General features: G+C 35.1%; 2 protein-coding genes across 9 annotated transcripts; both read right to left on the bottom strand.

Annotated features, from left to right (window-relative positions):
* Positions 1–444: 444 nt before the first annotated feature.
* On the bottom strand, positions 445–13,040 carry LOC122018000 (putative RNA-binding protein Luc7-like 2). 7 transcript variants are annotated; one of them, XM_042575735.1, is made up of 13 exons: positions 12,789–13,040; positions 12,137–12,189; positions 10,848–11,016; positions 10,707–10,770; positions 8,942–9,021; positions 8,640–8,796; positions 6,766–6,827; positions 6,528–6,590; positions 3,875–3,933; positions 3,592–3,673; positions 1,729–1,778; positions 1,400–1,645; positions 445–836 (listed from the first exon to the last, which is right to left on the bottom strand). In XM_042575735.1, exons 1-13 carry the CDS (start codon positions 12,933–12,935, stop codon positions 818–820), a joined length of 1,251 nt encoding a protein of 416 aa, XP_042431669.1. In that variant the 5' UTR covers positions 12,936–13,040; the 3' UTR covers positions 445–817. The 7 variants fall into 7 exon arrangements, 5 of the variants coding, with proteins under 5 accessions (XP_042431669.1, XP_042431668.1, XP_042431671.1 ...); XM_042575734.1 differs by lacking the exon at positions 445–836 and adding an exon at positions 843–1,072; XR_006121522.1 differs by lacking the exons at positions 445–836; positions 1,400–1,645 and adding exons at positions 3,136–3,243; positions 3,323–3,379 and having other exon boundaries at positions 1,737–1,778.
* A 2,629-nt stretch (positions 13,041–15,669) lies between these two features.
* LOC122016752 (flowering time control protein FPA-like) lies at positions 15,670–27,007 on the bottom strand. Of its 2 annotated transcripts, XM_042574146.1 has the most exons (7): positions 26,523–27,007; positions 25,653–25,898; positions 22,418–22,534; positions 22,036–22,312; positions 21,372–21,969; positions 19,860–21,291; positions 15,670–15,952 (listed from the first exon to the last, which is right to left on the bottom strand). In XM_042574146.1, the coding sequence occupies exons 1-6, from the start codon at positions 26,826–26,828 to the stop codon at positions 19,878–19,880; spliced, it is 2,958 nt and encodes a 985-aa protein (XP_042430080.1). In that variant the 5' UTR covers positions 26,829–27,007; the 3' UTR covers positions 15,670–15,952; positions 19,860–19,877. The 2 variants fall into 2 exon arrangements, with proteins under 2 accessions (XP_042430080.1, XP_042430078.1); XM_042574144.1 differs by having other exon boundaries at positions 21,372–22,312.
* Between the last annotated feature and the right edge of the window lie 72 nt (positions 27,008–27,079).

Raw genomic sequence — 27,079 nt, 5'->3', positions numbered from 1 at the left:
TGTCTACCTCGAGCAGCTCGTCAAAACAACCAACCCACTTGGATCGGTCCATCTGACCCATCCGACCGACCGACCGACCCACGGACCGAATAACCTATAGTACTCAGCCGCCAAACTGATCTTGGACAGGCCAACCTTACAAGATGAATCGATACCCAACCAACCATCCTACAAAACCAACTAGTACAAGACCAACCCAAACTACCTAATTCAATCGACACACGACGACGAAGTCAATCAGTTGGTCCAAATTGATTAACCCATCTTGTTTGATGACCTACCTGAAAGCAAACAAGTGCGACCGCATAATCAAGCTTCTAAATTGAAATCCACACGTCGACAAAATGAACAAACTCGGACGAAAACAAATACAATTTTAAACTTTTGGATCCAAAGCTTTCAAGTAAACGAATAAATAAACTTAGAAATATTTAACAGCGTTCATTTGTAAATAACCCCATGAATTCACAAAAGGTAGGAAATGCATAAGCTTTTTAGGTCATAACTGAGTATATAGCAAACCCCACTGGTACCCTAAACATCACAAATGTGTGCCGCAACCACATTTCATGCCAAATCTAAACTAGACTTTTAAATAACAAAAGGGCAAAAAAAAAACTAGAACAGTGTTCTTCGGTTTCATTTGCCTCCTAATCAGTTAACAAATTCTGAATACTAGACATTCGATATTTCACCTGATCTCAGAACATTGATCATTGCAGCGAGAACAAGATATAGTAGTGTATCACCATTGCAACCCTGTTGAGTCATCCAGATCCTACGCGGTCCACAGCGGAAAACTGAGTTTCTCGAATTCTCAGTACCTTCCATGACGCCTGCAACAAGTAGAAGAAGATATTACATTCTTATCATAAGTAGAGGGAAAAAGGCATTGGATTTGACTAAAACACCATTCCTTGATTCCTTCTGCCCTTGAGACATACAAAAAGCTGATTGTGAACAACGCGAGTAGGAAATTGCAAAACCGAAAGGTAACGAGGCGTGGCAAATATAACCCAGCTCCAACACATCACACGAAGCCATCCAATTTACGGTATGTGCTACAAAAAATCTATTTCGAGTTAAAATACAATAGCCTAGTCGATCAAAGAGTAAAGCGAACAGAAAATTCAAGTACATTGGAGATTGGCATGGAGGAGGTTTGACTAGAACAGAAAAATCTTTATCTTGGATCACTTTTTAACACGGAAAAAAAGGGAAACCCTTCATATGATTATTTTAAAAAAATGTTTATTAGAATGAGAGGCATCAAAATGATCTCTATTTGCCACATGTTTTCTTTAAAAACCACTCCCAAAAAGTATTTATAGGATGTATGATGCTAATGAAGCACTAAAACCATGACATCCAAAACTTGAAAGAAAGGCCATGTAATTACCTATGCCGGTCATAATCTCTAGAACGATCCTTTGAGCGAGAACGTGATCTTCTATTCCTTGAATCATAGTTTCGAGATCGATCTGATTCTCTATCTCGATCCCTACGATCTCTATCATGCCGATCCTGGTCCCTGCTCCGACGGTCATGCTCTCTGCCTCTATCTCGGCTATCAATGCGAGCATCTTTCTCTGCATCTCGATCCCTGCTTCCAGACCTGTTATGATCCCTACTTCTTTCTTTCGATCTAAAGCACAAATTGAGAAACAAAATGGCAATTAGTAATGATCTAAGTTATCCAGGAAAGAAAATGGCAAAGAAAAAGAATACCTTATATCATCTTCAGTCCGATCAACCTTTCGCTTCCTGTTTCTCTCTTCCTGGCAAATACATCGTGAAGAAGCATGGGTTTAAAAATGGAAAAAAAAAATCTTCACATTTGATTCATTTCCAGAAAGGTCAAACTAAAAAACTTTAATAAGTTAAAAACAATTGAGAATAAAGAGCAGGTAAAAGGCCCACGGTACTCTTTTGCACAAGCTAAAATCAAGATTTTGAAACAGGCAAGTGGTGACCAGCAATGGCATTGCACATAGCGCATATGAGTGCATATACAATATCTATAAGAACATTATTAGAAATTATAGTATCCTTTTTTACTCATGGTGTTTATGAAAAAGGCTACATTAATGGGCGAATGGACAATCACCATTAAGAAGCATCAATGCTCTTAAGCTTTACATATAACTCACTCCATTTGATCATATTCTGATACAGTAAAACTGAATCTCGAGCTTCTACTTGGTTGAGGCAGCACTGGAGCACTCGAACATTGTGCATCTAAATTCCCAAAAAATATGGTGCGACCTCTTTTCATGAACAATTTATTCCAAAAAACAAAATGTTGGACAAGACTAGTAAACTACTTCTGTCTAGGGAAAACCAAATGAAGATAAAAATAATGTGCAACAGCATGACCAATTTTTCAACTGATAACTTAATGTGCTACACTGAGATACTGTAATAGGAACTTCGGGAAAAAATCATGGAAAACAAAAAAAAAATGGATAAAGAAAAGAAAGGCGGTGAAGAATATCTAGGCCTACAAAATATTTCCAATTACAATTTAAAGGGCACATTTCACAATCTTCATGTGGCAAAGACAAAATAATCACCTTCTAAAACTGCTTGCAAAATAGATCTCAAACCCAGTCATTCAAATGAAAACAGATCTAACAGGCAACTGGTTCTTTAAGAGAGAATATAAGAACACCAGATGATGAGTTCGTCAAGAAACTAGTTTGTTGATCTTGAGAATGCTGTTAGATTGCCATTATTAACAATTGTCCAAGTAAATCTAGCCATTTGTTGCTTCACAGAAAATATTCCCAGCACAACTATGAGTTTTCAACATATTCATAATATGACATACAAAATGATTTCTTACCTTTCCTAGCAGACTTTGATATTCTAAAAATAAAAAATGCCATTCAAAAATGAAAATTCCAAAAAGATTTTTCAATGCACAAAATAGGTGCTTCAAATAAATACTAGAAATGCTGTATTGTTAGAATGATCATAATTAACCTAACAAAAGTTGTTAATTTATTAGTTACTAGTATCAAACCTAAAATTAAAATTAAATCGTTGAAGAACAAATGAAGGACATGAAACAAAAATAACACAATTGTTTGCTACCAATTTTAATATGCTTTATGATACTATTCATCAGCTTACAGCTTTTGACTTAGGAATAGCAGTTGTTCATGAGGGTACCACCATAAGTAATCTTGATTCCATATATGACCACCCTTCGCTACTTCAATGGTCCCCTCCCAAATCAGTCTACTAGCCAATTAAACAAGTGAAGCACAAACTCAACAAAACTACATGGTGATCTTTCAACTGAGATAAGGAAACTCACAGATGCCAAAAATAAGCGAAACTCTTTATTGCAGAATGTCAAACATTATACCATCACCTGACCAACATTTTCAAAGTTTGAACTTCAAAGAAATTTAGTAAAAGGACAAACTGAATATACAATAGAGCTAAGATTGTGAAGAGAAAAAAAAAACAAATTCTCAAGTGTACATAGTGTATTATTTAGTAAAACAAGGTAGAAAGAACCAAGTACTAACAGAACAATAGTTCAGCAAACAAGTGTACCAGTAGAGAAGTTCCCAAGATTACCTGGAGTTCTGCTAGCTTTTCACGGATTTGCATATATCCAAGGTGAAGTTTTCCTCCAAAATGATCCGCTAAACGACGATCACTAGGTAACCCAACAATGAAAATTTAACAAATTGATTAGAAAGGCAATAACTCCCAAACTTTCTTGCATGTTTGTGGGCATGCTATCACTTCATAACTTACAAGAATGAGAACATAAAACTCAGTAAAATGCCAACACCGACAATGGCTAACATAAATATTCACGAGGAACATAAGCATAAATTTCATGTGAGAGAATTACTTGTCATAGACACTCAAGAATGCTCCACAAATGTCACAAACACGCAATTTCTGATCAGTCTGCAAAATAATCCCAGATTGCATTAACATACATGACATGTACAGCTAACTTCTTTTGGTTTTTAAAAAAGATTATCTATTTAATGATCATTTGCAGCTAAATCTTAAAATAATAGCAACAAAAAACAGGCATCTGAACTTTGCTTTGCTAAGAATCTGAAACCAACAACTATTCTGTAGGGTTAAACAGTGAACTGAGACTTAAACCTTCTGTAAATACCTTTTATTTCCAAGATAACATTTTATTTCTAATGTCATCTTTAAAGACTTTCATGAGTGTTAAAAAAAACTATTTTATGGAAGCTTTCTCCCAAAAAAAATAAATAAACTGGTTATTTTAAAAAGTAAGTATTCAAACAGAAACAGTAGCATGGATTTGTTTTCTTCCTGTTCAACCTGTTTTCCATTGCTTTCATCAAACAACAAAGATCTATAGCAAAACACTTTTCTTCCACTTCAGTTCCCAGATATAGGTTTCAAACACAAAATCAATCAATTTCTCATTGGTATCTTGTTTGACCTTTAAGCGGAAATGTCAATGTTTTTATTCTTCTGCTTGGAAGAAACATTTACCTTGAGAAATAATCAATCAAGTAAGTCTAGAAATAATATGAATTTTCACATGATACATTCTAAATAAATACATGAAAGAGGAGCCTTTTCATTTTCTAATGCAGAAAGTAAATTTACAATCAACATTAGCCAGGTGCAAGAATGATAGTGTCAGTGTGAAATCAATACCAATCAAGAATGAATAAACAGGCAGATTACCACCAACAAATCAATGTAAGATATGCTGGCAGAGTACCAGTCAAAAGGAAATTATAGTGAGAGAAATAGGTAATAAAAGGAAAAGCAATGGCAGCATGGAAAGTGAAAACTAGATACAAACATGAAAATAACAAAAGATGTGAGCAAGGTTATCACCAACTCAGACATGAGTTAATGCCACAACAGTTAACTGTCAATGCAGGTGCAGCAATGGATGAGGCAGCAATCCAGGGACAAAGATCAGCCAATCTCTTCCTCAGATTGTATTTCCTCTACCACTCTATCTTAAACACATCTAGAATTTTCATCCTCATTCAACAACATATCCCCTTATTACATTAAAGAACTTTTAAATCAGCCTCAAGAGAACTCTAGAAAAGTCATTAGATAAGTTACTTGATGACTAGCCTCAAACTCAATTAGAGGACAAAATTAGATACCTAGGGATGGAACCAACATTAACACCCAAGAGATAGACCTTGCCTCAATGGTCCCTCTCTCGAGGCGAAAGAATCCAGCCTCCCTATTAACATACCTTGTTAAAGAAACATTCAACATGCTACAAATCACATAACTAAATCTTCAACCTCATTTAGTGATCCACATTTTGACACTAAAGACCATAACCGGGCCTCCAAAAGAGCCATTAATAACTCAAACTAGGAATATGCAGAATTTTCCTCATTCATTGAGATGGATGACCAAGAAGGAAATGATGACGCAAATTTTCCTTGTACATTGGAAGGGGCATCCAAGGAAGATGATGACAACCTGTTAGGAGTTGAGTTATTCTTGATGAAGGTCAAAGATGCAAATAAAATCCCTATTTAAGTGTGTGTGTGTGTGTATATATATATATATTGTTTTTATTTGACTGTTCTAGCAACAACCTGGTAAATAAAACACCAACTGTTGGGAGCTTAGGATAATGTAAGGCCTATAAAAAAAGCCTCTACTATTGTTTCGAATATTCAATTAATATACAATGCCACATTCTCATACAAGAGGTGCTTTCCCTGGCACAAGACTGCCAACTGAAGCATGAGACCTGATGAGATCGCCAGCAAAAGGCCACTAATTCCCTCAACAGGCTATGTCAAAGCTACTGCTTAATAGACAGTGAATCATTTGTAAATTCTCTCCTCTTTGTGTTCAGCATTATCAAAACATCAAACTAAGCATGAAACTGCTTAAAATTTATTTATCCAAACAGAAGTTTCATTCCCTTTAAAATGGGCCCAACTCAAATTACGCTTCCAAACTATTTTCCTGGAACTTAGTGAAGCCATATCCTTTAACTAATTAAATAATTAATGAAAGCCAATAAAGTTTTCATAATAAGTTGCACTGCAAGACTATGTTACCAATCTAAACCATTTTGATGCCATATTATCTCCATGGAAATAGGAGTGTTAAACAACCACAAATAATTGCATAAAGCATAGTCAGTGTTTTGCACAGATTGGACAGAAGCAAAATAGAGAACAGGGGAAAGATTTCCCAATTCATTCCTCCCCGCCCTCTTTTTCCACCAAAAGGAAACGAAGGGAAGGTCTTTTATGAGAGGGTTTTAGCAGGACTTTGAGGATAGCATGTAAGCTGGTATTTGCATAGAACTATCTCCATAGACAGGCCTAATTAGATAACTAAAATATTAAGATTACTAACAAAAATACACAAACTAGAACCTATAACCACCCTTGAAAGTATCATAGTTAGACATGAAAGCATCTTTAATAGTCGAAATTCTCAATTATATTAAATGAAAAACTCATGTTACAAAGAGTATATCAAATAAATTTCTCAGAGGCAACCAAACTTACAATTCGAACGTCAGCAGCACTATACTTTGAGGATTCTAGGACTGGCTCTTGTCGAGCACCCAGCTGAACAAAAAGAGGAGAGAAAACCAGCGATGTTATGAGACAAATTCACAATAAACAAAATATACTGTCACATGATGCAATGTTGTGAATAAAGCAAGATATACTGTAATCATGATGATAATAGCAAAACATGCTTAGTCTGGACAACAAATGAGAGTGGCAAAAGAGGAATAACCTTTTTCAGAGCTTCTGCTTCTTCTAGAGCTTTTTGAGCTTCATCTATCATTCCCCTCTCACCTGTCAATTTTGAAAAGGAAAAGATAGTTTCAAAAAAATAAATAAATAATGGTGGTATGTTCAAGAATGCAAAAGTTCACATATTTAATAAATAAACCAACCAAATTTAGCATGTCTATCACCCACCTCTTTTGCATAATTTTTTGAATGGTTTCCTTTAGTAAGCAGTTCTAACAAAATCAATAAACTAGTGTTACTTGTTGCTCTACCATTGTGTTTTCAGGATCTCCATAAGCAAAGACAGAAGTGTTGTTGAAGCTCTACATCCGCGTTGATCAGATATCACATGTGCTATTTTGATATACCATCTCCATATCCAATAGCCAGTACCAATTAGGGTGATCAATTACACAGTTGAAATAAAAACCAAAAAGAACCAAGTCATTCTAGACCTTCCATTTTCATTTATCACATCATCTCCTCTTCCACCAACATTGTTGTTATCCAAAGATGATTTTTCATATAATGAGACTCCTAAGTATCTTTATAATCTTAATTTTGCATTATTGTGGCTGAACTCATGTGGAGTAAATGCATGACACATCTTACTTTGTCTCATGTTTCTTTTTTTCCATATAGTCGTTTAGGTGGATATCATGTTCCTCTCCTTAATGTCTACACCTAGAAGTTCTAGAACCAGATGAAAACAGGTATTGTTTCAGAGATGATTGCCTTGATTGTTAATGGTCAGGATATGGTTATTCCACCAATTAGTTTGTGGACGAGTTTGTCAAATTTAATCTTGACGGCACTGTAGATCATTGCAAGGCAAGACTAGTAGTTAAATGATGAACAAATGTTAGCGGTGAATTACCTAACATTTATACTACAAGGAAGTGCCAATTTGAAAAGGATTATTCAAGGTTGGCAAAAATATCAAATAGACTTTAATAATGGCTTCCTCTATGGTGAGTTGGTCAGAGCTATTTACTTGGAGCAATCTCTTCAAATGTTGCTCACATAGACAGAGGTATTAATTTGGAAGACAATTCACGGACTGAAGCAAAGTCCCAACCTAGCATGAAAACTCTACCATATTACCAAAGATATATATATATATATATATATATATATATATCAAGGAGTGCTTGTCATTTTATCTATCTTTGACATAGTAATCATGTTAATTATATTTTTGTTGACAGACAATGATCATTCAACTTTTTATGAACTTGGAATTTAAAATGCATCTGATAACTTCACTAAGTTTTTTAGGTTTCTCGTTCATTATGCTCACAATTAAGCTATGATGGATATCTAAGCTTCAACTTGAAAAGAAGTGATAAACTAGTTTATTTTATATTGTACTAATAATCCCTAGAATAGTTTAAAAGCAAGATGGCTCTAGGATATTTTAAGGAAAATATTTTCCTCCAACCTAGCCCTTCTTGGATAGTCACCAAAAGATTTGAAACTATACTGCCAACAGAAACATAAAGCCAACCAAAGAGTGAGATACCCTACTCTGTCATTTACAATAAAGAAAAATTCAATGATGTATGGTCTTAAATATAGGATTGAACAAGAGGTGGATCCCACAAATCAAAGACCGTACAATAATATCCCTTAAAACCTAAATGATGCATCATGCTTCAAGATCCAGATTATGCTTACCATGCTGGTTCCATCTGGGAATGCAATGAGCCAGCATACATCATGATAAATAAAATGAGAAATAATAATAAAACTGATACAAAGCTTTAGATTACCTGAAATGTCCTCGTGTAAATAAAATTGTAAAGTAAAGGTAGAAAATCAGATTATAACCACAAGATACGGTAGAAATAGAGTATGAGAAGGATAGGTTCATACCAAGATCCTCTGCTTTCTTAAGTTTTTCATTTATCATTTCTTGTGTCCGAGGATCTGGAGGATTGACAACAGGCAAGGATGGTAGTTGAGTAGGATTCTGAATAGGAAGTGACAGAGAAGCCCTATCTTTGTTGAAAGCGTCAAGAAGAAGAACTGACTGCAGAAATAAAAAATAAAGAACTAGACATTGGCGTAGGTAAAGATAATTTAGTATTTAATGGTTGAATTTCATAAATTCAAGATATTTAGTCTGAAGAAAAGTTGCAGTGAAACTATGAAACAACAACCATGGAAACTGGTACCTGTTTGTCAGCTCTTTGAGCTTTGAGCTCTTCCACCACTTCTAGAACTCGTATTTTACTATCAGTCTTTCCTTCAAAATCTGCAATTACACACCCAAAGTTTAACCAACCTATAGAAAACCAGAGCATCTAAGTAAGCAGCTATTTGCACAGCGCATGAACTGAGGATCATTCTAACATGATAAAATGCACCTATAACTGAAGAAAGAATTGTTATAGATACATAAGGGCTTTCAGGCAGAAGAGTTCTTTGGATTCATTGAGTGTGAGTCAGCAATTGAAACTAAGGTTTCTACCAATTTTGATGCGTAAGATCACAATTTTCCAATATACAAGGATACACGCTCAGGCAACCAGTATTAACCAAAACAGGACAATAAAAAATTCTGTTACTTTGTCCAACAGTAAAATGAATCAATATGCCTCAGTCATTTTACAGAATCTAAACAGACACCTGATGAAAAATCTTCTCAAACTAAACAGAAGACTGGATCTACTTAAAACAAAAGGCATAAGTGACTAAATTACATAAATAAGACAACGACAATAAACTAATACTGACAAGGATAAAGAAAAGGGACATCAATAACATTTCTAATATTAAAACATGTGAGAAAATGGCCCCTCATCATCTTGTCAGGTAAGGTTCCCCTCTCCTGCCCATTTTATCTTCATCTAGGAAATCTTTGCAAAGATTTAACTACCACTTTTTGAATTTTTTTTTCCCAACAACAATAACAAACCATGAATTCAAAATACGTGGGACCTGCTATACAGAGAGATCTTATTTGCCATTGAACTCTATGTGAAACTAGAAACTAATATCTAGATCTTTATTTGAGTCACAATTATGTCAAGTAGATTTACATTCCATAAACCCAGATTGATTTAACTTGTCAATTTGCCCTGGATTTTTTTATCAAAGCACAAATCAAGAAGCAGGTCAGTCAAAGACTTATTAACAATATCCAAGCTTCTTTAGCCATTTTTAACAATATCCAAGCTTCTTTAGGCATTTTTACATAATGTAAGTGATTGACAATGTGCCTAGAATTGGTATGCATATACATTTGGTCAGCATAGCTCTTGAAGTTGCTTTCATGAAGCTGCATCTCAGTCATTGCTTGGTGCAAGCTGTGAGACAACTCTAAATTCAAACTTTGAATCTTGCCTTGGAGTCATAATGTTTCATTTGGTACATGATCCCTCACTGCATAGCGCATAGCCAATAGATGGGGGGATATAATTGATTTATGTTGACAAAGTGATATTAACATTAAAATGACTAAGTATACATCTAACAAAATATATTAATCAATCAAAACAAGATAACAATCATAAGTACACAAGCGGAAATTAATAAGAAAATAACAACAGCAACAAAACACATCATATTTCACACCACAACTTGCAAGGAATCACTAACCACAACAAAATGCACAAAGTACACAACAAAATGCACACAATCATATGAGCTATAAGTAAAGACATGAAATTCATAAATTCATATTGACAAATTGCAACAAATAGCAATTAGTCTAGTCATCTCTAGGAGAAAACTATCAAAAAAAGAAATTGTGTTCACAAGTGTGGCAACATCTTGTCATCCATGACTTAATTTTTATGTTCTTACAAATTATCAACCAGCATATTTGTGCCAGCAAAAATACTGATAAATATGAATTCATTTCTGATCATAGCATCCTCATCACAAGTACAACAATCAGCTTAATATTACAAATTAATGAGAATGAAAAGAAGTTACCAAATGCATCAGCTTCTTTGAGTTTCTCTTTTATTTGCTTTGAAAGTTCCATAATTTCAGGTGACTACATAAGAAAAAATTACATAGGTTTATTCCAGCTGTCGGATTAGATTACTAGATACTAAAGAATGAAGCGCGTACCTGTGTGACCATGGATACAGATATTGCCACAGCAGCCTTAGCATCCTCATCTTCAAGACGCTTGAGGGCTCTTTGAATTTTTCGTTCACACTCAACAATAAGCCGTTCTATCATATCTTCAAGTTCTCTATCAAAATTGTGATCACCTTTTGCTTTTGCTTCTTCATAGCTAGGAAAAGTTTAGGAAGAAAAGAATCTTGTACTATAGAAGCAAAAAGGAGAGAAATCAAAGAATTGTATTATGTAAATAGAATTCATGTATTGATGCATGTATAAGAAAGAAACCAAACCTCACAATATAAACTAGAGAAATTCATGAATTATACAAAAAATGAAGGGAAAAGTTGTAAAAATATACTTTCACCAGGTCTATCTAAAGAAATTAACAAACGAGCAATTATCTTTGTAGAAGCAACTGCTATATTAAAAGACCATGTGTACCTGATTCCATTGATGTCTTTCTAACCAAAACAAGAAGTGAGTGAATGTGCTTAAGAATAGATAGAAACTTTAACCATGAGAGCACTTTCATATAATTATTTATCTAGTATCAATATTTTTGAAAACCATACAATTGTCACCCTGATTCCCATCATCACTGGTTCAACCATAAAATGTTATTTTTCTGCTAAAACTCGACTTTGGGCTAATTCCTAGTTGACCAATCGAGCCTATCAATCTACTCCAGTTTTAGAACATTCCCTAGCATATGACTACACTACAACAACTTGTCAAAAAGATCTCATGTATTTCCAAAATTCAAAACTTTTATACATTATACTGCATTGCATCAAGATTAGATAATTGAATTTGAAATTACATGTCAATAAAATTTGTAAGTATCCTTTATTTCACTTCAAAATCCACCAACTTAGCACAAAACCAATATTAAAGTGCCTGACTGATAACACAGACGAGAATTGAATAGAAAAAATAGGAGAGATATCTGATGATTGATAATCATACAATGTATACTAGTAAAAAATAAGAAATCTGCAATCAGCCCATAACATGAATCATTTCAAAATCATGATTTCAGACTTTCAGTTGCTTTTGATCTGGAAAGTACCTAGCTAGAGGTGTCAGATGCAGAAAAGGTAGATATGAATGATACCATGCATGCACATCAAGCAAAATCTACCCCATGATTATATATACAGCAACAGTGATTCCGTAATCTATTTGTTTGTGATGCTGTAATCTTTTGCTAGAAATCCAAATCAAAAAATTTCATACCGCGGAGATTAAACAAATTAAAGAGATCATTATTCTGCAAGCACAAAGGATACTCTTTCCTCAGCTGCAAGGAATGAATCTTCGGACAAGGACCCATGTCCATTTTCTGTTATGAACCAATCCCATGATATCAGTGTGGAAAGTGGAAATGCAAATGACCAAAGATAAAATTTGAAGGTAAAAGGTTGGAATACAAGAGCCAAAACAAGCTAATGTATTAAAGAAGATATTGTATCTGAACAAAGGAATTTCATAGACCAGGAAAATAAACACAAAAATGAGAGCTCAAAAGAATTAACAAGGTAGAAAATACGAAACTGAACAGTCAACAGTTCACACAGAGGAAAAACATAATACGCCCAGCATAGTTCCCTTCCAATATCAGAACATAAATTATGAGTTTTCTTCACCGAGTTAATCACATTAATGATATTCAAAACATAGAGGACAAAACCAAAAAAACAAGCTCAAAGTACTAACAAAAATGGACTCTTGAGGTAAGGCAACATGTCGTAGTACCAAAAGATATGAGCCAAGCACCAAAACTAATCAAAAATAAGACAAGATTTTGACGCCCCTACGAGGCCCCAAAACAGCAAGTGTAAATTGACCCAAAAAAAAACAGCCTAGCATTAAATCACAGATCGTAAAACCGAACAGACAGAGTCCAAAGTAATAGATTGGTCTGGAGTTCAGCTAAAGCACCGTGAGTTGGAAGAGGTCGTGGGGGCAAAGCCCGGACAAGAAGAGGCGGCAGACGTCGCGGTCATGGTACTTGCGGTTCACCTCCCTGACGTCACCGTTGCGATTGGCCCCCATGAGAACGTCGAGCTGCTTCCGGATGGCGTCCATCCTCACCTCCACTAGGGTTAGGGTTTGGCGAGGTTTTCTCCGGCTCTTCCCGAACAATTTTGTTTTGGGGTCGTTCGAGTTCGAAGGACAGATAAAATCTCTCTCTCTTCTTCTCTCTCTATGATATATTTAAATTTTATTTTTTTAATATATTATAAAGATTATAATTTTAAAAATTATGGCCCAACTTAAGAAAAAAAACACATTTAAAAATAAAATAAAACTAATACTTATTATATCGTTATTATATTAAAATACTTTTTTATTAACTTAATGAAAATTATTTAAACTTAATTAAAATTTCTTATCATAGTTAATATTTATAAAAGTATTTTTAATATAATAATTTTAATTAAGTTAAATTGATTTAATATAAGAAGTGTTTAAATAAAGAGTGGGAAGTATGTTGAAGTATTATTTTAACATTTTATTTAAAAAGGTACTTTTTATTTTTTCCTCAAAAAAATTTTTAGTAGTGGTTTTAAAAATAAAAAATTAATTCAATCTCCTCGAACTATTGTTTTTCTTTTTTTTTTGAATAAAAATATTTTATTTATTTTTTCTTTTTAATACTCAGATTTTATATGAAAAGTAAAAAATAGATTGATTTTTCCAAACTACACAACCAAAAGATCTCTATAATTAATTTGATAAAATAGATAGATTAATAAAATTCATGAATAAATTTGCTCATTGTAAAAAAAACATCAAGTACTTTTTCACATTTAATAACTATTTTAAAAGTGTTTATGAAAAAGACATGTTTCTTAATTAGCCATTTGTCATAAGATTTTATTTCACAAAGTATTAAATATACAATGAAACAATTATCCAATTAGTTCTATGGCTCAAATTCTAGAAAATATATGCTGATATTATTAAGGATTAAAAAAATCACTATATATATATAGTTGAATTTTTATATATGATGAATTATACATGTCATAATCAAATGTCTAGCCCTGCTAAAATTTAATTGTCTTAGTGCAACTCTCAACTTTCTCTTAGATAATTATCCCTTGTTACGTATGAAGCCAACTTGCCAACTTTTTCTCCTAACAAACTTGAGATAAGGTGTGATCCTAGGGTGATTAGCGGGCGTCACACGAATAAGAAAAGATTGATAAATTTACTTGTTCCAATAAATAGGAAGTCGAGTCGTCTCTTGGCTCTCGGGACTTCCAACTTCTTGGCCTTTCAGTTTCTTAGCATCTTGATTTTTGGGCCCTCTGACTCCTTGGACTCCTGTCTCTTTGATGACTCAATTTGAAATAAGGGTCATCTCATAAAAAGGATAATCATCACATAAATCTCAGATTATTTTAGAAAAAAGATGTACATTTATAAATAAATCTTGTATTATTTAAATAATTAAATAATGATAACATGTACATCGAGATGAGAGGAAAAAGTCTGATGTCTTTTATAAAAGATAGTCCTTTCGGACATCTAAGATACACACACATACATGCATATATCAAAACTCTAATATTTATCTTCTTCTTCGTTCTCTAACTTGAGGGTCGAAATAGCTACGTTCAGAATCCCTGACCGTCATTTTAATTTTTTTTTCTTCTGGCTTATTTTCATTCAGGCTCCTCAAATTATACCATTATCATTGTAGTTATCAACCAATCTAATATTGATTCACTCGTCGATATTCACCGACAAGATCAATACATTTGAAGAATAAATGACTTAATGTGTCAATACATTTGAAGAATAAATGACTTAATGGCTAGCGCTTCATGAGCATCACTAGGATGGGTGGACATACTAAATTATAAGAATAAGAAGTTAGCTTTCAATTTAATAATTCTATTAATTTTTTTCCAACTTGTTTATTTTAAATTGAAAGTCAATTAGATCTTAATTCTTAGGTCCGCTTCTCGAATTTTTTTTTATATTTTAAATTTCTTAATTATCCGTTGGAACGTTTAACCATCGCATCATTGATCCAGAGTATATTTATTCTTAGTTATCCACATATATGATGAATTATACGTGTCATAATGAAATGTCCATCCCTGTTTAAAATTTAGACTCTAAACTTTCTCGTAGATAGTTATCCCTTGTTTTGTTACATATGAAACCAACTTTTCCCCCTGACAAACTAGTGATAAAGCATTTGAAAAGAAAAAAAATATGGAATCTTTGCATCAACGGTTCCCTAAGTCGGTCCCACGGATATGGAGGGAAGTAAATACAGGTATAAAGTTGAAAGCACATAGTCAGGACGCTAACCTCAGATAATGACACCCCGAGGATCAAACTCTGAACTTTTCGATCACGAAACCATACGCCCCCAACTGTGCTACGCCCTGAGGACAGTGATAAGGCATTTGAAGAATAGGTGACTAATGGCTAGCCGTTCATGAGCATCACCAGGGTGAACATACTGAATTATAAGAATAAGTTTTCAATTTAATAATTCTATTAAATTTATGCCAACATGTTTATTTTAAATTGGAAGTCATTTAAATCGTAAGTCGTCCTATGGCTTACCAAGCTTCATTCTTTCTGTTCTTGTTTATTTCGAAACATCATATTTGACGAGGTGAATGTTTTTTTTTTATCATTGATCTCAAATACCGCATAGAAAATTTATTATAAATATTTTGCAAAACTATGGTTTTAAGTTTTCTTGGGCTCACGGATCTCTTTCATAAAAATCTTTAAAATAAAACTCAGTCGTCGGTTACTCCATAGTCAATCGGAGTAATTGGCAAGCAACAAAAAGCATCGACAAGGTTTATCGATGCCACGTTAACATTTCCATAACATGTTTTGGAGGGGTAAAAAAACAGGGATAAAATGGTTCCAAATTTTAACAGCCACAGATTCACGAGTTCCCGTCGGTTCAGTAACACGAAATACAGAACTTTATTTCTTTAAGAAAAGAAGTTAATTTTTTTCAATCTCGTTCGTTGCATAAACAACCTTCGGCAAAGGTATCGCGTCGCACGAACAAATAGCTTGTTTGCCCCTCGATAAGCAGCGTATCGATGACGACCAACCTACAGCATGGGCAGAATAAGGAGTGATTTACAAAAACTTATGATTTGATCGGTAAAGGCTTATCAGCAATTAATTTAATCGGTAAAAGAGAGGAGACATGCTGCGTTTGACAAGCGTATACTTAAATAGCTTACTGTCATTTACGAATGAGAAGGGAAAATACCCAAAAAAATAAACCAAAAAGGAATAACTGATTTCTTTCTAGTTATAATTTCAGTGTTTAGTAAGGAATTGGAAAAAAAAGGAGAATAAACCAATATAGTTTCAATTCTGTAACGTCTAACAGAATGATTATCTGCAGGTGCAGGATAAGCGGGTGGAGAGCAAAAGTAACTGGCATGGGAAGAGGGAAAAAGGAGATTTTGTTCAGATTAACTCATCTAACAAGCTCATCTGTCACGAGACTGGTATCACTCACTATGGCATTGTCTGCCGAACGAGACCATCAGATCTATCTAACAAACTCATCTGTAGCGCGAGACTGGCTTGGCATTGCCTACCGAACGAGAACCATCAGGCCCTGCCACAGTATGAATGCTGCAACTTGCACAATGAATCTCACCTGGCCACCAACCATTGAGTGCCTACTTGGCACCCAACAGCCATACTAAAGATAGGTCTTGAATAGCAGTTTGTAACCATTCATGAGGCCTCCCAAACTGATTGGCCATTCTCTATCGAAATGATTCTGTAATTTAAATGCATCAATTTGAATTTAAAAAATGATGTTTGATCAATTAAGGAATATTATATAGATCTTAAACTCCAAGGTGGCTTCAGAAACCTTTTCACCATCAAAAATCTAGTTCATAACCTTAATTCACGTGCCAGAATTCGAGCTCTCGCCACGTCTAACTCACCCACTCACTGTACCCTACTTCAGCACATCAACCATTAACAAACGCAACGCATTCTATTTTATTTTCAACTGTATCATTCCTACCTCCTACATTATCACATGCTCCATGGCTTGCTACTCATCAGGAGGAAAATTGGGCAAGACTGATGAGTCAATCGAATGCCATTATAGTGACAAGGACGAAGCACTGAGAACATCTCGAATCCAAATAGGAACTTATTTGGGTGCTTTTGCAAGATAAATTAACACCGTTTGTACGCATAGAAACTACCGAAAGTGCCAGAAATTCATAGATCAGGATATGAAAACGTACTCGTGCGCAAAAAATGGCAGCCATAACACAACTTAAAGAAATTTCTAGGCGGTGAAATGAGCACTGAAACGATGAGCAGTTTTCGAAGTATATGCACGCTACTAACTTGTGTCAGGTGGGAACAAATAAAGGAAGCATATAATTTCCAAATGACAATAGAACACTGGGTTCAGACGAAGTAACTTGTCGAAAGAATTTTAGGGGAAAAAATCTTTGCGTTTACTAGTTGTTTCACCATGTAAGCATCTCTACCAATCATTCATTTTCGAAATCTTTCCTTCCCATTGGAAACCAATGTACTGATATTAAATATTAGGAAAAACAAATCAGCAAGCCATAACAACATCAATTTAGAGGTTTAAATTCCTAAAGATGAGACCAATCAAAATCTACTAGCTAAGAGCGCGAGTAGAATAATCTACATAGACATGATGTAGGCCTGAGTTGATCGTCGACCTACATTGTTGGCAGTTTTAAATTTCTAAAAACATAGCAATTTGTATTAAGTTAAAATCTAGCCGATCAATTCACATTGATTTTCACGATACTACAAGCTTGTCATTGCCATTTCTAAATGAGTCATTTGATCTAACTACAAGCGAGCGGTGTCATTACTTGTTAAAGAATGTTTGGCTCGGATTCCTCGTAGTTCAAAGTAACATCTACAATGGAAATATGCTATACAAGTTTATTTGCTTTGCAAAAATACTAGAAATCCAATATTTGCAAGAATTGACAGCAGGAAGGTATTGGGTGGAAGGGATGAAAAAATTGCATTATTTTAGTACTAGAGATGGTGTTTCTACAGCGAATGGCAACCCGCAATCCTGATTATCCTCTTATTTATATAGACATGTTAAGTTTCAAAATTTTAAAGCAATCCCTCAATTTGTTTCATCAAATTGGAGAAATCGAATTATAAACCTCTAAAATGCCTTAGCTTTTCATCCAAAATAGCGACAGGGAAATTCAGCTTTCTGAGGATAGAATAGGTATTTAGAGGCGTAAACGCATTCTAAAGGGAAGTTGATTTCCTTTCACATGTTTGAAGGATTACTAAATTAATTTTAGCTCCTTGACAAAGTTCCACTTCGTTCACTTTAGGCCTTTTGGTATTGACGTTCTGGTATTGACGTTTTAGGCAATCAGAACAGACGCCGTACTTGAATAAGAATACTTTCGATATTGTGATGATAATTTAAGAATGGATAATTCGCTTTACAAAGAATAAGTACCACCCTAAATATATTTGAATAATATCAAATGCTGGGTCAACATAAATATTCATCAAGGTCTAGGCTAACTCAGATCATAAATGTGAACTGTAATATAAGTTCTAAAATTTCAGACAAAAAAATGACAACGAAACAAGAACATGTGACATTGCTCATGTTTGTTCATACAGTGAGCATGCATGACACAATCCAAAAAGACGAGTGAATGTCAAGTAATGCAGGAAGGAATCTGAAGCTTTTAATATGTTTCATCTTTTAGTTTGCCACTACTGTAACCACTTCCTAAGGGGTGCAGAATTTCCAGCTACTCATTCATGGGTTTGCGACTCAATTCTTCGCCATTTTAGCTCTTGCACAACATTTTAGGTCATATACATTTGTTATATTCATTTTTCTAGGTGAAATATGAAGTGATGTGGTGAATTAGCTATTGGAAGAAAGGAGGATGGTCAAAGGAAGGCCAGGATGTTGCAGAAGCTGCCTGGGATTGGCTTCTTTTGATGAGGAAAGAAAAGTAGGAGTCGGGGTTCCTATTCTTTGTTCTTTTCTTCTTTTGTTTTTTCGCCATGACTAGACTGGGAGGAATTTTCTAGTTTGTTCCTTTCAAAGTTAATAATAATATAAAATTTCAAATCAAAGTTGGATTAAGTAACAATTATTCAAAATTTCTAGTTACTACTATAGCTGTATTCTAAAACTACACCAAAGCCATGAAAGAAAATTTGCACTTAAATATTAACCAAAATAAAATAATTGCCGCACATTAATACCTGCAAAAATCTTTAAAATACAACATAACTAACTAATTATTTTAACATGCGTCCATGAAAATTAATAATCATATCCTAAATACAACTACTTAAGTATACAACTACAAGGTATGATCCAAGGTATCTTATATTTTCTGTTACAACAAGAAAATGCCCTTTAGCATAAACAATTCCCTTGGTTTTCTAATTTTCTTAATAGTTTCTAAATCAGCTACTGAAATTTATAGTTGATGGATATTAATTCTCCTACTTCTGTAGCAGAGGTAGAATCTAATTGCGACCAATAAAGAAAAGGATTAGTGTGGATGTAAACACGATCATAGTCCTAATCCAACTTTGATCACCCAAGTTAGTTCCAACTATTTCAGGTACCTGGATCTAATCCCTTCATTCAACCCTAAGCAATATTGTCACTATACTTTCAACACAGTCAACTAGAAGTTCTCTTTAGTCTAAAATCTATAGGCCAGTCTAATGAGTGATGAATTTCAATCTTTTGCTCCATCCATTAAGAGAGCTCTAGAATATGTTTTTTAATTTACAATTTTACCTTCTTGTACTTGTGGATCTAAATAAGACTTTGATTGTTAACTTACAAAGTGACATGAAAATCCTACAAGACCATGCATTCTAGTGAGGGTGAACCTTAAAAATAGTAGATGCTTGGATCAAACTAAGCAAGAAAACTCAGCATATCAATAAAAGATTCTAATGAAAGGCAAGTAGTACCTGATACCAAAGTCAGTCTCACTGATGGTTTCCAGATCCAGGTGCAGTGTTAGCATTTGTTTGTTGTTGCTGCTGCTGTTGAATTTGGAGAAGCAAATTAGCAGCAAATTGTAGGGTTGACTGATATCGCTGGTTCTTGTCAGCATCACCTTGGGAAGTTCCCTGGCTTGAACCCGGTAATATGTTTTCTAGCCGCTGCCCTTGGTTAGTAAACTCCAGATTCCCTTTGTTATTTGGCATTGACATGGCAGGTTGGTGCTGAGATACATTTCCAAATGGACTATGAGCAGATGAAGAACCAAGTCTTGGTTGCTGCTGAACCAAAGAAGGAAATGGATCCGTAACACTTGTTGAACTTCCATAGTTGTCACGATTACCATAGGTGTTATCAAACTGATAAAGTTGATTGTTTTGCGTGACAGAAAACTGTCCACGTTGTGATGTTTCATAGTTATTCAACTGATTTGTTGAAACTGCAGGTGCTTGTTGCATCGTAAGAATCGGATTTTGAATCTGAAGGCCACCATAAAATGGTTGTGTGGCAGGATCAGTCCCACTTGTCGTATTTGTGAATGGTGGAAACTGAAATGGAATCGCCGTATTTGTGACCGAAGGCCCCTGGCTATTGAAATCTTGACCTAAAGGCGGTGGCAGCTTCTGTTGATCCATGGAATTAAGAGAAAGAGCCATCTGATTCTCTTGCCTCCAACTCTGAAATGGAGCTGATCCATCAGGCATTGCAGGGGTATAGGATGAAGTAGGTCTCGCAGCTGAGTTAGATGGCAGCTGAGCAGCAGAAGCTGATGATTGATTGTTGCTGGGTATAAGAGAAGCTAAAGTTGCTATTAGTTCTGGAGTTAAGGTAGCTTTCAACTGAGAAGCAGCAGCAGAAGAAGAATTGTCATCTTGGTCAAGTGGTGCTAATTGTGCCATATGTTGTTCATCCCTGTGAGCTGATGGAAAATTTTCAACAGCAGGATGTCGCACCACTTCCTCATGTAAAGCATTGTTATAATCACCTCTTAGTATTTGCTCTTCATTGTGGCGAACAAAATTATACCCTTTCTCCAAAGGTTCTTCCCGGCGATCAAGCTGACGGGGTGGTTGAGGAATAGCTATTTGCAATTGTTGAGCAGCAGGTGACTGCTGCTGCATATTCAGAACAACACCATACAGACGTTCAGGGCCGTTCACATTCAATACACTGGTTAAGAAATCCGATGGAGGTACCAAAAATAAAGTTGTGCCATCTTCAAGCTTTGCAACTCCAGCACGATTCTTTAGGCCAAGGTACCTTAAAAACTCAGTGTAAGAAGCAAAATCCTCTTCACTATCTGGTAAAAAGAAAACTATCTCAAAACCAATTGCCTCAGCATAGTGTTTTGTGAGCATATCCAATCCAGTTCTAGCCGAGCAGTTGACAACACTAGGCCTGGCAAAATGTCAGATAACATTAGTTAGAACAAATATCAATCTATTAAAACCAGCAAAGTGCAAGAAACTAAAACCTACATTGGTGAATCGATGCCCTTTCCTATTGGTACACAGCGAGCATAACAAACATGCGCTCCTCCTTTAGCAATAACACCACGCCAAATATAGTCTCTATCAGGAGAATGCAAGTTAGGGCGGTGGTGAGGAGCAGAACCAACTCGACTGCGACTAGAAACACCTCTATCTGGATGAGATAACAAAAAACGCTGCTCCTCCATACTGCTGCTAGCAGATTTTCTTTGACGAAAATCATCATTGCTGGGAGGACTATCTAACCTAACCCTCTTAGGGTCTCTCATATCAACTCCATCCCATGCATCAGGCATGGAACGGACACCTTGAAAAATACCTGGAGGAGAAGGAAGAATTCCTGGAGCTGAAGGAGACCGACGTATCCTTGGCATAGATTTACCAGTATCAACCTCAAGGAGATTTGGATGAAGAATACCAAGTTCATGGAGCCCAGCACCAGCATGGCGGGGATCTAATCCTTGTGGCCCAAATGGCCTTGATACCATATTTGTTCCAGGCAGAAGACCAGCATGCAGGGAGCCAAGTAAATTATTTGGCGGGATCAGATGACCATGACCTAACAATTCAAGAGGTCCAAATGGGCCTATATTGAAAAATATATCAGATCGCTGTGCTATAACTTTGAATTGATAGAAGGAAAGTGAATTACCTGAAACAGATGCTAAAAGTTCATCATTGGAGTAGAGAATCTGTATCCTAGGATCATTAAAGAGGCGACCCTGCAGACCATCTTTTGCACGCCTAGCTTCATCAATGCTTCTGAACACCACAAAAGAATAGTGTCTAGCTGGAAATGATTTTATCAATTCAATTTCACCAAAGAGAATCATGGCATTGTGAAGCATCTTCTGATCAATCTGAACCGGAGGTGGATATCTTATGCAAAGAACATTGCTTGGAGGACCATCTTGAAGCACCCCATGAAGCTGAAATTTCAAGAAAGCAAAGAAGTTTGAGACAAGATTCATAAAATCTACATTGGTGAAGTGGAAAAAAAACAATAGTAAAGTTGCAATTGACGAAAAATATACCATATCCCACTTAGACCCGAGGGAAGAAGAATTATGAAAATTTCTCAAGCTGTCAGATGGCAAAGATCTTAGGTTGCCCAGATGCCCATTCCTCAAATCATGGCGGTCAGGCCACTCCTATTTCATTGAAAGCATCAGTTAGAGGCAATAACTAGATAATCTTAATGATGAATGAAAAAGGTACAAAACAACAAAATATTGCTTGTGCATGCCATTCATGGAGATTAAAACAGTATCAGTCTGGGAAGCACAAGTACTCTCAAGAAGCATGAAAATCAACCAAATAAGTTCATAAGGGCTATATATCAGTCCCTGGGTTGTCAGAATTCTAAAACATTTTCAAGATAATTGTGATTTTGTTCAAAAAAGTTTTCATGTAATGGAAAAACAAGAAGTATTTTCTAGTACTGCTTGAATCTACATAACATTTTTATTTTATATGGACAGATTAATTGGATAACAAGTTTTCAAAAGATAAAGATTGATAGTCTAATTCCTCCCTCTCTGATTGATGATTTGTATGTTGGTACTCATACATCTCTTGTTATGAATCTTATACCTTTATATTTATCTGGACACCACTATTAATATATGGTCAAATTAGCACACCATCTATCAAAAAGGTGACTTAAGTTAGCTTCCTCAAAGTAACCACTAAGATATAAACCCAAGGTGAAATAATTGTTGTGTAAAGATCTAGAGTGAAAGTGATATTATAAATGGTGATAAAAAGCCTAGGTATTTGTTAGAGCACATAGGCAGCAATAAAGAAACGGAAGAGTGGGTCTGAAAGGTCATATTAAATATTATATTAAATAATTTTGTAAGTCATTCAAAACCTTATTTCATTGTGCACTTCCATACCTCTATCGAAATATCATCTGGTCAACTTTTTCATTGTGCATCCCATTTAAAGTTTGTTCTACTTTTGAAATTTGAATTCTATGGTAAAAAATTAAATTTCTATACTCATTTGACCTACTTAAATTATCTAAGTTGAGTTGGTCACATAAACCTTTATTACAAACTAGATGAAAATACCTCTTCCACCGCTCTTTTATTTCTCCATTGTCTACTAATATCCTATTACATTCATCTTTAATACAGTTTAGTTGAATAAGATCTTTTGTCTTCCGTTCTCTCACTAGTTATTTTATAAATGTCTTTTTCCCCTTCTTTTATATCTAATCTTTGATATAATTGTTCAAAAGTTTCATTCTTTACTTCATTTACAACTTTCTTAGTCTCTTTCTTAGCTATTGTATATTTTTTTTAAGTTTTTCTCGTTCTTACAAATATACAATTTCTTATACGCTATTTGTTGTTCTTTCACTTTTTCTTATACTTTCTCATTCCACCACAAGAATTTTTCTCCAAAAATATTTCACACAAGCAAAACAATTTGCACAAAACAAATGAACCTTGTGTGATTATCAATATCGTTAGAGATATAGTTCTAGAAGAAGAGAATTACCAATTGGAAAAGATTCTACCTCAAATGGCTTTCAAAAGAGAATCATCAATATATTTCTCACATCCCCTAGAAGAGTCAAGGGGTACAAAAAGTGGCTTCCCTAGATGCTCTCAATTAGAGCTCAAATTCCTGCTGAAATCTATCTACTTTATAATATTTTGAGCGTTTTGAAGGCATCTGAGTGCTCCAAAGAATATTTTTACTCAAATCTTTCTGATAAGTCCCATAAATCTACATGTAATGCTTATTGGTGTTTATTAAGGGAAGTAACTTGATGAGTTATAGTCGTGTGTCAGTTTAAAAATTCTTAGAAAGAAATGGCACCTCCTTGGTGTCCTGCACAAGATCAATTTAAGAAATGGCACAAATCGCATAGCTTAATCTAGGATCACTGTGAGAAACAAAAGTGACAAAAATCAAAATCAGCTAATCCCACTTCTGCTGGATGAAAAAGAGCACTCCAAGAGACAAGTAGTTATGGAGGTGAGGGAAGCATGCATTACTAGGGATGCAAAGCCACCAAACGGAGATAGAGGTAAAACCAGGACAAGTAGACAAAGTAAGTTGCACGGGAATTGCAGTAAGGTTTTTGGTCAATGAAAAAGACTAAGCTAAGGTGGAGGACAAAGATAGATGTCCTGGTAACCAAGGGGCCCGTTTAATGATAGCAGTGGTGATGAAAAGGGATACACAGGGCAGTGATGCCTTGGTGGTAGATTGAAGAGCATCCAGATGCACCTATAAACATTGATTTTTTTCCCTAATTGTGTTTTCATTATAGGGATGTACAAAACTAGCAGCCTCTATGATCACCAGCAACCCTCAAGCTCTGTGTAGCGATCGTGAGATCCCATATTAAAATGCACTGGGAAAGGTGTCCTCAACATGATTAACATTGGCGCTGGGTCATTGGATTCAACTTATTATCCATGCAGCTCAAAAAGGTATTTCCTCTATAATTTTTTTCTCTAAAAACAAATTGGAATGAACAACCTCTATTACTTTTTCACCAGCTTGGTTGTTTTGATGATGTTGATTCAAGATTTAGGATTTCAATCTGATTATTATGGTTGATTTTTTTTTTGTCAAAATCGGTGATACTGGTTGATAGAGAAGATATTTGCAGCATTTTATCAGTCTTCATACAATGTCATATTTCTTTTCACAGAAAATCATTTGATATAGAATATTAATTTGTAGGAATTTTATAAAATATTTAATTTATAAAATAAAGTTGTACTCCTAAGATGCAAGATAATATTAGTAAAGAGTCATCTGATTTTTTTTTTTAATTGATTGCATGGAATTAAATTTAATCGTTTTACATAGTATATTGTGAGATTCCTGATGTACCATATATCAATTTTTCAGATCATTCATAGCATAATGTAGGTCTCATATTCATTTATATAATGCTTAAGAAAGCTAATTAATTATTAAGTGATAAATAATAATTTGGTCTATATTGATTGATTAGGTTGTTGGAGATGACATATTATATTGAAGATAAAACTTATATCTTTCAACATTGATGATCACCATTATTGCACATAATAACTAATGTTGGTTTTTTAAAAAAGAAGAAATGGACAGCATACACATTAGCATGCTGCATGTGCATAATGCAATAGCTTAACTTCATACCCCCAAATATACTTTAATAGCCTTGGGTGCCGTGGAAAATCCTAGACAAACCTTGATCAATATAACTAACAAGGAATGAACGAAAAAATAAACAGATGTAGGTGTAAGGAAAGATACCCTTTTAGGAGGTTGGGAGCGCAGAAAATCAACACGTAGTTGTTGACCAGAAAACTTCTTCCCATTCATATTTTTATGAGCCGCAATGGCATCTTCCAACTTATAATATTCAATAATAGCTGAATTTCGATCCCTGAAAAATCTGTACTCTTCAATCTTACCAAACTGCAAAAACTCTTCTTTAAGTTGCTCCTTACTTACAGATGAATCAAACCCACCAACCCATATCTGCTTAGCTGCTCTTGGCTGCATGAGAAAATTAAACACAGCATTAATTTGATTACTATACTTTCAAGAATTTGATCCCAATACTTTAGCTTTTCAAAAAACAAAGCAAAACACTAACTAAATAAAGGGGGAAAATAGTTAAAAAAACAGTTAAACAATGTTATCAGTAAACAATGAATTCAGCACTTTGAAACATAAGAGGATGAGTTGATCTATTTATCCTTCTAATCTTAAAGGGAAGACAAAGTTCTAACATATGTTTGTTCACCGAAACTAAATCTAATGTTATTGGTAAAATAACAAATATAAACGCTTCAGTTTTTTTCACTTATACAGTGAAACGATGATTCAGGTATGGCAGTAATGTTTCCTTAGAAAAAATCGTGTGGCAGAGGGAATGCCAGGTTTGAATCAACCACATGATCCAACAACTTAAAGACGTCTAGCTCACAAATCTTTGCCCATCGTTTCCTTATCTTAGTGATAGTGTGCATTGGAACCTATATTACACGAAAGGTCTAACTGAACATTCAACGAGCAAAGACAAAACAAACAAACCAGAAATTAACCAGATCTTCCTATTTCATTATCCCATATAGCATCCATATCAATCTACGCAGAGGTAGAAGTGGTTGTACTAACCGGTCTGGCAAACTCAATCCTGATCGCGCTCCCATGGATCAAGTTCCCTTGGAGGGCTTCCTTCGCAGCCTTGGCTTCCTCGACTTGTCGGAAGTACACGAAGGTATAGTTTCTCGCCGATTGCATCGTGGTGCAATCCAAGGCGCCGTGCTTGGAGAAGACATCCATCAGATCTGAATCGGTGGTTTCAGCGGAGAGTTGCCCCACCCAGAGAGTATTCGAGGCAGACTCACTGCTCTCCGGATCCTTGGAGGACGATGGGCGCCGGTGGTCGGAAGAAACACCGGCAGACTTGTTGATCGGCATCGCCGGCTCCGCCTGAATCCCAAACGATTTCTGGCAGATCCACGAGAGGGACAGAAGGAAATCCACAACGAGTCAACAACAAAAAGGATAAAACAAATTCGCTCACAGAAATCGATCGCAGAGCGGATCTACAAACAGGCGGAGAAGAACGCAAAAGAAACCCTAAAGCTTCGGGGGAGAAGCATTCCTTACGCGTCGCGGCCTATATAAAGTAGATAGAACGGTACAGTTGGAAATTATCTTTTGCGTCT

Source organism: Zingiber officinale, chromosome 8B (assembly GCF_018446385.1).
Source record: "Zingiber officinale cultivar Zhangliang chromosome 8B, Zo_v1.1, whole genome shotgun sequence".
Classification (NCBI taxonomy): Eukaryota; Viridiplantae; Streptophyta; class Magnoliopsida; order Zingiberales; family Zingiberaceae; genus Zingiber; species Zingiber officinale.
This window is presented reverse-complemented; position numbering and strand designations above follow the sequence as displayed.

Bases quoted from the DNA above. Each gene is read 5' to 3' on its own strand.
- LOC122018000 (XM_042575734.1), bottom strand. From the start codon at position 12,935: ATGGACGCCATCCGGAAGCAGCTCGACGTTCTCATGGGGGCCAATCGC. The intron at 11,017-12,136 runs GTATCCTTTGTG...AACTTTTCCTAG, and splicing joins TCCTTGCAGCTGAGGAAAGA to CTATGAAGAAGCAAAAGCAA. The intron at 8,797-8,941 runs GTACCAGTTTCC...TTATTTCTGCAG, and splicing joins CTCAAAGAGCTGACAAACAG to TCAGTTCTTCTTCTTGACGC.
- LOC122016752 (XM_042574144.1), bottom strand. From the start codon at position 26,828: ATGCCGATCAACAAGTCTGCCGGTGTTTCTTCCGACCACCGGCGCCCA. The intron at 22,313-22,417 runs GTATATTTTTCG...TTGAAATTTCAG, and splicing joins TCGGGTCTAAGTGGGATATG to CTTCATGGGGTGCTTCAAGA. The intron at 21,292-21,371 runs GTAGGTTTTAGT...ACATTTTGCCAG, and splicing joins AAGGGCATCGATTCACCAAT to GCCTAGTGTTGTCAACTGCT.